The 15006-nt window shown below is 42.9% G+C and overlaps 1 protein-coding gene across 1 annotated transcript in view; it reads right to left on the bottom strand.

The window, feature by feature from the left end:
- Positions 1 to 15006, bottom strand: part of PTGIS (prostaglandin I2 synthase) — a 63527-nt gene that overhangs the window by 16644 nt on the left and 31877 nt on the right. The window contains exons 4-6 of the mRNA XM_063425677.1: positions 14434 to 14574; positions 12216 to 12367; positions 2679 to 2860 (exon numbers count right to left, since the gene is read on the bottom strand). Of these exons, the coding sequence (XP_063281747.1) occupies positions 2679 to 2860; positions 12216 to 12367; positions 14434 to 14574 (475 nt within the window). The remainder of the gene's footprint in view (positions 1 to 2678; positions 2861 to 12215; positions 12368 to 14433; positions 14575 to 15006) is intronic.

The raw sequence follows: 15006 nt of genomic DNA, 5'->3' as shown, positions 1-15006 counted from the left end.
ACTACACACTACATTCACTAAACACACTGCTTTCACTACAAACACACTACATACACTGCATTCATTATACACACTCTGCACTCACTACAAACACACTACATTCATTATACACACTCTGCACTCACTACAAACACACTACATTCATTATACACACTCTGCACTCACTACAAACACACTACATTCATTATACACACTCTGCACTCACTACAAACACACTACATTCATTATACACACTCTGCACTCACTACAAACACACTACATTTATTATACACACTGCACTCACTACAAACACTTCATTATACACACTCTGCTCTCACCACAAACACACTACATTTATTATACACAATCCGCACTCACTACAAACACACTACATTCATTATACACACTCTACACTTACTACAAACACACTACATTCATTATCCATACTCTGCATTCACTACAAACACACTACATTCATTATACACACCCTGCACTCACTACAAACACACTACATTCATTATCCATACTCTGCATTCACTACAAACACACTACATTCATTATACACACCCTGCACTGCACTATATGCATAGGAGTGTAATTTGTTTTAAGGGGGGGAGGCGGAATCTTGGGTGAGTTCCCACACTTTTTTCCCCAGGACTTGACCCCTGCATATAAGGCTTGCATTTCATTTTTTTCACATTGAAATTTGCCAGATTGGTTATGTTGCCTTTGAGAGCGTATGGTAGCCCAGGAAGGAGAATTACCCCCATGATGGCATACCATTTGCAAAAGTAGACAACCCGAGGTATTGCAAGTGGGGTATGTCCAGTCTTTCTTAGTAGCCAGATAGTCACAAACACTGGCCAAATATTTGTTTTTTGCTTTTTTCACACAAAAACAAATATGAACGCTAACTTTGGCCAGTGTTTGTGACTAAGTGGCTACTAAAAAAAACTAAACATACCCCACTTTCAATACCTTGGCTTGTCTACTTTTTCAAATGCTATGCCATTATGGGGGTAATTCTCTTTCCTGGGATACCACACCGTCTCAAAGGTAACATTACTAATCTGGAAAATTTCAATTTAAAAATGGAACGTTCTATATTTGACCCTGTAACTTTCCAAAACAACATAAAACCTGTTAATGGGGGGTACTGTTGTACTCGTGAGACATCGCTGATTACAAATATGTGCATTTTTTGCAGTAAAACCTAACAGTATAATGACATTCACAGCTAAAATGTCAGACGGAAATACACATTTTTAAAAAAAATCTTATTTTCTCAAAAAAATTTTTTATTTTATTCATAATAAATTGTGGCGAAACCAACTTCGCCACTGTGAACTGGAGAAGCCTGGTTGCTAGCCTCCTGCCCTGCGACTACGGCCCCTGGACATATTGCTCTATAAACACTATATTTGGGCATGTAATAATTTATATTGCTGCTACTGGCCCTTTAAAATCAGCGATGGACATATTGGGACTTTTGGGACTAATGTCCCTTTAAGACTTTGTAACATATCACAGTAATACTGTCTTAAATATTATGTAGGTATTTATGTGTTCAGTTAAACTGGGGATATGTAGAAATGTGTGTTTTATGTGTTAAATGTATCAGTATGTAATTTTATGTCTTTTACTGTCTTTTTGTAACCAAGTGGTTAATGGAGTCTGACTCTAGTCCTAGATAATTGGATTACTTCTCCAATTATCTCCAGGGCAGAAGGGAGGAAGCCGGGATGCATTGTGGGGGATGTTTTACTTCTGTTTGAGCCAGATTGTGCCATGCTGCAAGCCAGGGCCCAAAAGATACTTTTAGTAACTTTTGAACCCCTGGTCTGATTCATGCAATTTTTGAGTATGTTGTTCCCCCGAATGGATTGATTGTGAATATGTATTTTTATGCGAATATGATGTATGGTTTTGAAGTTACAGATATTGTGTAAAAGTTATGTTTTAAACTGTATAATAAGTGGATTATCTCTCAGGCTAAGGGGAGGGGAGGTGTGGGTTGTACCATATCTCGGATTGGTTATTTTATGCCTCCCCCTGGGTGTGGCCTGTATGTGGATTATTGTAATAAAAGCCAGGCTGGAGGAGCCAGTCCAGAGTTCCTGTTTAACCCTCAAAATGAAGTGTCGTCTCGTTCTTGGGGGGAATTGGATTGTAAGCTGACTGCCAAGAGTGTAAGCGGATTGTATGCTTTTCTTGTTCAGCTGTTCCAGTTCGGAGTGTTATTTCGTATCCAGATCGGGAGTTTGGTGTTCTGCAGTAGCTGTGCCTGTCTCTAGCAAACGGGATTATCGCCTAAACTGGGTTTTATCCTCTTGTAAGCGAAACGGTCCGTTACATAAATTATCTTCCATATATGAATAGTTAATGATAAATTAAAGCCCTGTTTCTCCTGAACAAAATGATATATAATAAGTGTGGGTGCATATAATATGAAAGAGGGGAACTACGGTTGAACCGACATATAGCGCAAATTCCAGTTTTTGTTTAAGTTTTGCTTTGATCAGAACGTGCACTATTGACTCCGTCCTGAAGGGGTTAAAGACCGTATCAAATAACGACACAGTTGGAGAGCTGCCAAGCAACATGATCCCAGCTCTAAGTTGAATTCGATAGCCTTTCTGAGTTTGCCTCTATAAATGAACTGTTCCAGTAGTTAACCAATAGTTATGTTCGGTCCATACCTGCGTCGCCCACAGCTGAAGTACCATGGCTTTTGACTGCATGTCTGGAGTAACCCGTGCGTCCTCTAGGTGGCGCTGATAACTCTCTATCCAGCCGCTTTTCATCGCTTTCCTTTTGAGTTTTTCACTGTCCAGGAGCTTCCAGAGACGGCTCTTTGCAGACGCAGAATCCTTCTTTTGTTCTGCAATTATTCAAAACCATAATATTTACGTGTAAATGTGTGTGTGCTCATTGAGAAAACTGTACATAAAGCCGTTTCACAATACAAAATAACATCCTCTAAAATAAGTTCATAAACTTAAGAATGACTTATTATGTGAAGGTGATCCACTATGAGAATGTCAGTAAATATTCTTTTTATATATTTGCCGCATAATTAGCAATTTCTTTTTTTATTCTTCTGATTCATTTTTTGAATCTTGGTTCCGAAATTCTGCTGAGCTGCACCGACATTTGGCCCAAATTCAGGTGTCCCGAATTATTGAATAATTCGCTATTTTCTGAAAAAATGGCCTTCATGTGAGCTGCCATAGAGCAGATTTTTGGGCAGTGGAAGGGCAAAGAGTCTTAATAACACGTCAAACAAAATATTATTTCGAAAGGAAAATGCAGAAGTTTAAATTGTGTGTCACTCCAGGTAAAAGGTACAGGAACTAATGCACCTCCCGGTACTCCATAGACGAGGCCCGCAACCTCTCAACAGGTAGGATAGAAAGCAAAATCTACTAGTTCAACAGGTAGGAGGCAAAGTGCAGTTTATTTAGCCAGTGAACACAAAATACAACGTTTCACCTCAAAATTAAACAAACAAATAAATGAATAAAGCTTTCATCATCCGTAAAGGAGGTCTATCAACATCCCCCGAGGCGAGACGGGTTTTATTGACATTAATGAAAACATATAGAACAACACTCACTTTAGCAGATCTAAAGATGCAGTAACTCTGTTTATATCACTCTGCAACCATAACTACTTAGTAAGAGTAACCACCGTCATTTAAAAAGGGGTTTAAAAGCCCAGCCACAAAACCTACTGAGCGTGGAGCAAAACAAGCGTGCTATAATACCGAGCTGCTGTAATACCGAGCTGCTACAATACCGAGCTGCTACAATACCGAGCTGCTATAATACCGAGCTGCTATATTACCGAGCTGCTACAATACCGAGCTGCTATAATACCGAGCTGCTACAATACCGAGCTGCTACAATACCGAGCTGCTATAATACTGAGCTGCTACAATACCGAGCTGCTATAATACCGAGCTGCTACAATACCGAGCTGCTATAATACCGAGCTGCTATAATACCGAGCTGCTATATTACCGAGCTGCTACAATACCGAGCTGCTATAATACCGAGCTGCTACAATACCGAGCTGCTACAATACCGAGCTGCTATAATACCGAGCTGCTATATTACCGAGCTGCTACAATACCGAGCTGCTATAATACCGAGCTGCTACAATACCGAGCTGCTATAATACCGAGCTGCTACAATACCGAGCTGCTACAATACCGAGCTGCTATAATACCGAGCTGCTATATTACCGAGCTGCTACAATACCGAGCTGCTATAATACCGAGCTGTTATATTACCGAGCTGCTACAATACCGAGCTGCTATAATACCGAGCTGCTACAATACCGAGCTGCTACAATACCGAGCTGCTATAATACCGAGCTGCTATATTACCGAGCTGCTACAATACCGAGCTGCTATAATACCGAGCTGCTACAATACCGAGCTGCTATAATACCGAGCTGCTACAATACCGAGCTGCTACAATACCGAGCTGCTATAATACCGAGCTGCTATATTACCGAGCTGCTACAATACCGAGCTGCTATAATACCGAGCTGTTATATTACCGAGCTGCTACAATACCGAGCTGCTATAATACCGAGCTGCTATATTACCGAGCTGCTACAATACCGAGCTGCTATAATACCGAGCTGCTATATTACCGAGCTGCTACAATACCGAGCTGCTATAATACCGAGCTGCTACAATACCGAGCTGCTATAATACCGAGCTGCTACAATACCGAGCTGCTACAATACCAAGCTGCTATAATACCGAGCTGCTATATTACCGAGCTGCTACAATACCGAGCTGCTATAATACCGAGCTGCTACAATACCGAGCTGCTATAATACCGAGCTGCTACAATACCGAGCTGCTATAATACCGAGCTGCTACAATACCGAGCTGCTACAATACCGAGCTGCTATAATACCGAGCTGCTACAATACCGAGCTGCTATAATACCGAGCTGCTATAATACCGAGCTGCTATAATACCGAGCTGCTACAATACCGAGCTGCTACAATACCGAGCTGCTACAATACCGAGCTGCTACAATACCGAGCTGCTACAATACCGAGCTGCTATAATACCGAGCTGCTACAATACCGAGCTGCTATAATACCGAGCTGCTCTATTACCGAGCTGCTATGTTAACGAGCTGCTGTATTACCGAGCTTCTATAATACCGAGCTGCTATGTTAACGAGCTGCTGTATTACCGAGCTGCTATGTTAACGAGCTGCTGTATTACCGAGCTGCTATGTTAACGAGCTGCTGTATTACCGAATTGCTGTAATACCGAGCTTCTATAATACCAAGCTGCTATGTTAACGAGCTGCTGTAATACCGAGCTGCTATGTTAACGAGCTGCTGTATTACCGAATTGCTGTAATACCGAGCTTCTATAATACCGAGCTGCTATGTTAACGAGCTGCTATAATACCGAGCTGCTATGTTAACGAGCTGCTGTATTACCGAGCTGCTATGTTAACGAGCTGCTATGTTAACGAGCTGCTGTATTACCGAGCTGCTATGTTAACGAGCTGCTGTAATACCGAGCTGCTATGTTAACGAGCTGCTGTAATACCGAGCTGCTATGTTACCGAGCTGCTGTATTACCGAATTGCTGTAATACCGAGCTTCTATAATACCGAGCTGCTATAATACCGAGCTGCTATGTTAACGAGCTGCTGTATTACCAAGCTGCTATAATACCGAGCTGCTGTATTACCGAGCTGCTATAATACCGAGCTGCTGTATTACCGAGCTGCTTCAATACCGAGCTGCTACAATACCGAGCTGCTATAATACTGAGCTGCTATAATATCGAGCTGCTATAATTACCAAACTGCTTCAATACCGCACTGCTGTATTACCGAGTTGCTATATTACCGAGCTGCTCTATTACCGAGCTGCTATAATATCGAGCTGCTATAATACTGAGCTGCTGTATTACCGAGCTGCTATAATACTGAGCTGCTATAATACCGAGCTGCTATAATACCGAGCTGCTTCAATACCGCACTGCTGTATTACCGAGTTGCTATATTACCGAGCTGCTATAATACCGAGCTGCTATAATACCGAGCTGCTATAATACCGAGCTGCTATATTACCGAGCTGCTATATTACCGAGCTGCTATATTACCGAGCTGCTCTATTACCGAGCTGCTCTATTACCGAGCTGCTACAATACCGAGCTGCTACAATACCGAGCTGCTACAATACCGAGCTGCTACAATACCGAGCTGCTATAATACTGAGCTGCTATAATATCGAGCTGCTATAATTACCAAACTGCTTCAATACCGCACTGCTGTATTACCGAGTTGCTCTATTACCGAGCTGCTCTATTACCGAGCTGCTCTATTACCGAGCTGCTATAATACCGAGCTGCTATAATACTGAGCTGCTATAATACCGAGCTGCTATAATACCGAGCTGCTTCAATACCGCACTGCTATATTACCGAGCTTCTCTATTACCGAGCTGCTATAATACCGAGCTGCTCTATTACCGAGCTGCTCTATTACCGAGCTGCTACAATACCGAGCTGCTACAATACCGAGCTGCTACAATACCGAGCTGCTACAATACCGAGCTGCTATAATACCGAGCTGCTATGTTAACGAGCTGCTGTATTACCGAATTGCTGTAATACCGAGCTTCTATAATACCAAGCTGCTATGTTAACGAGCTGCTGTAATACCGAGCTGCTATGTTAACGAGCTGCTGTATTACCGAATTGCTGTAATACCGAGCTTCTATAATACCGAGCTGCTATGTTAACGAGCTGCTATAATACCGAGCTGCTATGTTAACGAGCTGCTGTATTACCGAGCTGCTATGTTAACGAGCTGCTGTATTACCGAGCTGCTATGTTAACGAGCTGCTATGTTAACGAGCTGCTGTAATACCGAGCTGCTATGTTAACGAGCTGCTGTAATACCGAGCTGCTATGTTACCGAGCTGCTGTATTACCGAATTGCTGTAATACCGAGCTTCTATAATACCGAGCTGCTATAATACCGAGCTGCTATGTTAACGAGCTGCTGTATTACCAAGCTGCTATAATACCGAGCTGCTGTATTACCGAGCTGCTATAATACCGAGCTGCTGTATTACCGAGCTGCTATATTACCGAGCTGCTCTATTACCGAGCTGCTACAATACCGAGCTGCTATAATACTGAGCTGCTATAATATCGAGCTGCTATAATTACCAAACTGCTTCAATACCGCACTGCTGTATTACCGAGTTGCTATATTACCGAGCTGCTCTATTACCGAGCTGCTATAATACTGAGCTGCTGTATTACCGAGCTGCTATAATACTGAGCTGCTATAATACCGAGCTGCTATAATACCGAGCTGCTTCAATACCGCACTGCTGTATTACCGAGTTGCTATATTACCGAGCTGCTCTATTACCGAGCTGCTATAATACCGAGCTGCTATATTACCGAGCTGCTCTATTACCGAGCTGCTCTATTACCGAGCTGCTACAATACCGAGCTGCTACAATACCGAGCTGCTACAATACCGAGCTGCTATAATACCGAGCTGCTGTATTACCGAGCTGCTATATTACCGAGCTGCTCTATTACCGAGCTGCTACAATACCGAGCTGCTATAATACTGAGCTGCTATAATATCGAGCTGCTATAATTACCAAACTGCTTCAATACCGCACTGCTGTATTACCGAGTTGCTATATTACCGAGCTGCTCTATTACCGAGCTGCTATAATACTGAGCTGCTGTATTACCGAGCTGCTATAATACTGAGCTGCTATAATACCGAGCTGCTTCAATACCGCACTGCTGTATTACCGAGTTGCTATATTACCGAGCTGCTCTATTACCGAGCTGCTATAATACCGAGCTGCTATAATACCGAGCTGCTATATTACCGAGCTGCTCTATTACCGAGCTGCTCTATTACCGAGCTGCTACAATACCGAGCTGCTACAATACCGAGCTGCTACAATACCGAGCTGCTACAATACCGAGCTGCTATAATACTGAGCTGCTATAATATCGAGCTGCTATAATTACCAAACTGCTTCAATACCGCACTGCTGTATTACCGAGTTGCTATATTACCGAGCTGCTCTATTACCGAGCTGCTCTATTACCGAGCTGCTATAATACCGAGCTGCTATAATACCGAGCTGCTATAATACTGAGCTGCTATAATACCAAGCTGCTATAATACCGAGCTGCTTCAATACCGCACTGCTATATTACCGAGCTTCTCTATTACCGAGCTGCTATAATACCGAGCTGCTATAATACCGAGCTGCTATAATACCGAGCTGCTATAATACCGAGCTGCTATAATATCGAGCTGCTATAATATCGAGCTGCTATAATACCGCACTGCTGTATTACCGAGTTGCTATATTACCGAGCTGCTCTATTACCGAGCTGCTCTATTACCGAGCTGCTATAATACCGAGCTGCTATAATACCGAGCTGCTATAATACTGAGCTGCTATAATACCAAGCTGCTATAATACCGAGCTGCTTCAATACCGCACTGCTATATTACCAAGCTTCTCTATTACCGAGCTGCTATAATACCGAGCTGCTATAATACCGAGCTGCTATAATACCGAGCTGCTATAATACCGAGCTGCTATAATACCAAGCTGCTATAATACCGAGCTGCTATAATACCGAGCTGCTATAATACCGAGCTGCTATAATACCGAGCTGCTATAATATCGAGCTGCTATAATATCGAGCTGCTATAATATCGAGCTGCTATAATACCGCACTGCTGTATTACCGAGCTGCTCTATTACCGAGCTGCTCTATTACCGAGCTGCTCTAATACCGAGCTGCTATAATACCGAGCTGCTATAATACTGAGCTGCTATAATACCGAGCTGCTTCAATACCGCACTGCTATATTACCGAGCTTCTCTATTACCGAGCTGCTATAATACCGAGCTGCTATAATACCGAGCTGCTATAATACCGAGCTGCTATAATACCGAGCTGCTATAATACCGAGCTGCTATAATATCGAGCTGCTATAATACCGAGCTGCTATAATACCGCACTGCTGTATTACCGAGTTGCTATATTACCGAGCTGCTCTATTACTGAGCTGCTATAATATCGAGCTGCTATAATACTGAGCTGCTGTAATACCGAGCTGCTGTAATACCGAGCTGCTATAATACCGAGCTGCTATAATACCGAGCTGCTGTATTACCGAGCTGCTATAATACCGAGCTGCTATAATACCGAGCTGCTATAATATCGAGCTGCTATAATACCGAGCTGCTATAATACCGCACTGCTGTATTACCGAGTTGCTATATTACCGAGCTGCTCTATTACTGAGCTGCTATAATATCGAGCTGCTATAATACTGAGCTGCTATAATACTGAGCTGCTATAATACCAAGCTGCTATAATACCGAGCTGCTATAATACCGAGCTGCTATAATACCGAGCTGCTATAATACCGAGCTGCTATAATACCGAGCTGCTATAATACCGAGCTGCTATAATACCGAGCTGCTATAATACCGCACTGCTGTATTACCGAGTTGCTATATTACCGAGCTGCTCTATTACCGAGCTGCTCTATTACCGAGCTGCTATAATACCGAGCTGCTATAATACCGAGCTGCTATAATACTGAGCTGCTATAATACCAAGCTGCTATAATACCGAGCTGCTTCAATACCGCACTGCTATATTACCGAGCTTCTCTATTACCGAGCTGCTATAATACCGAGCTGCTATAATACCGAGCTGCTATAATACCGAGCTCCTATAATACCGAGCTGCTATAATATCGAGCTGCTATAATACCGAGCTGCTATAATACCGCACTGCTGTATTACCGAGTTGCTATATTACCGAGCTGCTCTATTACTGAGCTGCTATAATATCGAGCTGCTATAATACTGAGCTGCTGTAATACCGAGCTGCTGTAATACCGAGCTGCTATAATACCGAGCTGCTATAATACCGAGCTGCTGTATTACCGAGCTGCTATAATACCGAGCTGCTATAATACTGAGCTGCTGTATTACCGAGCTGCTGTATTACCGAGCTTCTATAATACCGACCGCGGTATGTACGCCAGTGCATGTAGATACACATACACTTAAAGGACCACTACAGACACCCAGATCACATCCGCTCAATGGAGTGGTCTGGGTGCCAGGTCTCCCTAGTTTTAACCCTGCAGCTGAAAACATAGCAATTTCACTGAGGGTTAATCCAGCCTCTAGTGGCTGTCTAAGTGACACCCGCTAGAGGAGCTTCCGCGATTCTCACTGTGAAAATCACAGTGAGAAGACGCTGAACGTCCATAGCAAAGCATTGTGTAATGCTTTCCTATGGGCGGTTTGAATGCTTGCCGCGCATGCGCATTCAGAGCTGAGAGGCGGATCAGGGCGGAGACCTCCCCAGCGCCAAGGGAGTCCGGCGCGGGAGAAAGGTAAGTGCTGAAGACACACACACACACTCTTACAAACAGACGCATACACACTAACAGACACACACATTTACTGACAGACACACACTCAGTGACATACATACATACACACTCACTGACAAACAGACACATACACACTCACTTACAAAACACACAATCACTAATAGACACCAAACAGACTCACTAACAGACGCACACAAACTAACACACTCAGTGCCACACACACACTAACACACACACACACACACTTTAACACACACACATTTTTCAAAAAATTTAACCCCCCAGCCTCCCTACCTTTGGGAGTGCTGAGGGGATTCCCTGGGGGCCAGTGGTGTTGCTGGGCGGCCGGTCACCGGGACGTCATATTCTGGCTCCTGCATCAGTACGCGGTGCGCAAGGGAGCTGGGCAGAGAGCGCTCAGGGAAGAGTGCTCCCTCGCGCGCCCGCCAGCCTGCCCGCCCCGGTAACACCAGGGTCAGCCTCGGGGGGCCCTGAGGTGGCCAGCTGCTGGGTCCCCCAGGAGAAGAGGCTGGCCACACTGGGTACATATCGGGTCGCAGGGCGGCCGGGCCCCCTGGTGGGCCGGGCCCGGTCGCAGCCGCGACCCATGCGACCCTGGTATGTACGCTACTGTGTGTGTGTGGAAAGTGGATGCAGTGTGTGTATAGTGGATGTAGTGTGTGATGGCCACCTGGGCCCTGTACAGCTATACTGGTTTAACCCCCTGATGGAAGTGGGGGAGAGACTACAGTAGCAGTGGGATTAGAGACTGCAGTGGGGGTGAGAGACCGCAGTGGGTTGAGACCACAGTAGTAGTGAGGCAAATCTGATATTCCCCCAAACATCTCTAGAGAGCATTTCTTGTTATTGATACTAATAACAGTACGTTGTTTAACAAAAGGGTCGATAAATAAAATCTCGTCTTTCGGTGCCGATTAGACCAGGAAGGATATCATGTTACAAAAGCTATTCAGTCATCACTCATTATTTAAACAAACATTTTGAAAATGAATTCTCCTTATAGCAGAATGACATCTGTTTCAGCCTTAAATCCCTTTACTGCAGAGTAACGTGCGTTATTTGAGGTTTTTCTCACATCTGTCTCACGTATCTGAGTTACATTTAACATGCGGCCATAATGTTTGGAAATCTGATATTAATTTCGGTGAATCTGGACGGAGATATTATAACATTGCAGAATAAATAAACACATGGGGAGGGGAAGCTTTATGTGTAATTACGCTTTTGCCCATTCTGGCTAATGGTGATCAGATTTATTATTTTACATAAACAATATTTTTGATCCCTTCGCTAATCGCACGCTGCCCTCCAACATTAAGGTATTAAATTCTATTCTAGGGTCAATGAGTTTATCGATTTATACTGTACCTGGTATCAGAAATATTGAGATCCTTAATATGACTGGTTGTTAGGGACAGGGAGCTAATAATATGGAACAGATATTGACGGGTAAATAAACCCAATTATTGGGATACTCTGGGCTTGTTATTACAAGGTTCCTGAAGCTCCTGGCAGTCTATCTATGAGATCTGTGCATTTTATTTTAGTATGCCGCATTCCTGACACAGGGGGGCGTAGATTGCCTTCTGTGTTCCTCACTTGATAACCAGGAAAGATGAGTGGTGAATGTTAGAAGTATTGGCACCCAGAAATATTCACACCCTCTGATATTCCATCTCTAATCCCTGCACGTAGAACCAGTAGTAATAAGTACAATTCGTTATCTGGCGTACGCTATGCTTCTACCTGCGGATAACATGTTGCGTGCTGCCTTCATCAGGAGTTGATCCAATTTTCGGAATTCTTTGTAAACCTCCTCGGAATGCTGGATGTCCGCCGTGTTACGGTGGGAATTGGACTGATCGGACTCTGAGCCGAAAAGTGTGAGATACCCGGCTCTGAAATCAGAATGTGTATATTATATAATAACAAGCCACACACTGTGTCAAAACGGACGAAACAGAATAGGTTGTTTTAGAGAAAGCTCAAACTTGGAACATTCTCAGATTTTTATTTATTAGAGAAAACCCTGTTAGCAAAGCAATTCTCAGTCCAGTAACGTACTAAGGGGGATCCCCAGGAAATACTAAGCGGAGGTGCGCATGCAACCCTTCCCACAATGTGATGGGGGTGCAGAGAGACAGTTATTGGGAATAGGGCGACATGCAAGAATAATTCTGCTGCCAACAGACCCAGATGTCAAATAACCTATACAGAGCTCTCTCTCCATCTGCTTTGAGTTCTTAAATCTTTATTGAAACTCTTAGAATTCTCCATTAAAGTCCGGTCAGATCTGGCTTGTATCTGCACTTAAAGGGACACTATAGTCACCAGAACAACTACAGCTTATTGGATTTGCTCTGGTGAGTATAATCAGTCCCTTCAGGCTTTTGCTGTAAACATTGTCTTTTCAGAGAAAATGCAGTGTTTACATTACAGCCTAGTGACTCCACTGGCCACTCCTCAGATGGCTGCTAGAGGTGCTTCCTGGGGCAGTGCTGCACAGTGTGACTGATATTCAGTGTCTCCACCCTCTGCATGCAGACACTGAACTTTCCTCATAGAGATGCATTGATTCAATGTATTTCTATGAGAAGATGCTGATAGGTCAGGGCTGTGTTTGAATCATGTTGGCTCTGTCTCAGCCTAGGGGCTTTCCTATGTTAAAGCATTGTGATTTGCTGAGATCACCACTTCTGATGTTGTCAGCCAAGCAGGCAGATCAGGGGGGAATCCAGGAGCTGCAGACTGGAATAAAAGTAAGATTTTACTATATTTATGGTGGAGTGGGGGAAGGGGAGAGGGGACTAGATGGTGTTTTTAACTCTATAAGGTCAGGAATACATGTTAAGTGCTCCCTTAAAGGAACACTATAGTCACCTAAATTACTTTAGCTAAATAAAGCAGTTTTAGTGTATAGATCATTACCCTGCAATTTCACAGCGCAATTCACCGTCATTTAGGAGTTAAATCACTTTGTTTCTGTTTATGCAGCCCTAGCCACACCTCCCGTGGCTTTGATTGACAGAGCCTTCATGAAAAAAAAACTGGTTTCACTTTCAAACAGATGTAATTTACCTTAAATAATTGTATCTCAATCTCTAAATTGAACTTTAATCACATACAGGAGGCTCTTGCAGGGTCTAGCAAGCTATTAACATAGCAGGGGATAAGAAAATCTTAATTAAACAGAACTTGCAATAAAGAAAGCCTAAATAGGGCTCTCTTTACAGGAAGTGTTTATGGAAGGCTGTGCAAGTCACATGCAGGGAGGTGTGACTAAGGTTCATAAACAAAGGGATTTAACTCCTAAATGGCAGAGGATTGAGCAGTGAGGCTGCAGGGGCATGTTCTATACACCAAAACTGCTTCATTAAGCTAAAGTTGTTCAGGTGACTATAGTGTCCCTTTAAACTAGTTACATAGTTACATAGCTGAAAAGAGACTTGCGTCCATCAAGTTCAACCTTCCTCATATTTGTTTTTTGCTGTTGATCCAAAAGAAGGCAAAAAAATCCAGTTTGAAGCACAATTTTGCAACAAGCTAGGAAAAAAATTCCTAGAAATTCCAGAATGGCAGTCAGATTTATCGTTGGATCGAGCAGTTATTACCCTACATTGAAAGATTATATCCTTGACTATTCTGTTTTTGCATCTAGTAGCTGTTTGAACATCTGTATGGACTCTGATAAAACCACTTCTTCAGACAGAGAATTCCACATCCTTATTGTTCTTACAGTAAAAAAACCTTTCCTTTGCCTTAGACGAAATCTTCTTTCTTCCAGACTAAACACATGGCCTCGTTTAGACTGGTAGAAAGAAGATTTCGTCTAAGGCAAAGGAAAGGTTTTTTTACTGTAAGAACTAGATACTTTGTAACCATATGGGCTGTTTTAATTCAGCAATTTGTCTGCACATCTCTTCCTATCTGCCTAACGGAATATTCTTGAAATTTCTCTGCATACCTGAGCATCACGTTGTAAGTAAAATCGAATAACCCTTCCTCCTTCCATTCAGCAGCCGAGGACATTTTGTCTCCCAATATATTGTTCAGATTATAAAACATGGACTTTGTCAGGCTTGGTAGATTTGTGTTTTGCAGGTGTCTGTGAATTAAAACAGAAAAAGTTTTGTTAAAGGGGAATGCACCCCCACTGACGTGTATATCCACCGGTATGTACCTGAATTTCCCTCTTTAGAATAAATACTACAATGGGACGAGAAAGGAGAGAAATGGTTGTATGAAGCAATACTGGTGATATCACAGAACACGATTCCTGGAGAAATTAGTTTAAATTGTTAATATAACACAAATAATAAAAAATGGCGCTTTGAACGGGTGAACGGGAAGAGATTTCAGACCGTCGATGAGATTCACCTGAATACGGCGAGGCAGCTGAACAGTGGAAGAGACTCTGGGAGAACGTGTGAGGTCACAAGGTGCCAACTTTAGAGGGGACTGAGGCGTCATTGTCCTATGTACAATGTATCTTGTATCACCTTCAATAAATGTCTCTATTTTTCATATTACATGGCTG

This window comes from Pelobates fuscus, chromosome 6, assembly GCF_036172605.1.
Source record: "Pelobates fuscus isolate aPelFus1 chromosome 6, aPelFus1.pri, whole genome shotgun sequence".
Classification (NCBI taxonomy): domain Eukaryota; kingdom Metazoa; phylum Chordata; class Amphibia; order Anura; family Pelobatidae; genus Pelobates; species Pelobates fuscus.
The sequence above is the reverse complement of the archived record's forward strand: the minus strand, read 5'-3'. Positions and strand labels throughout refer to the sequence as shown.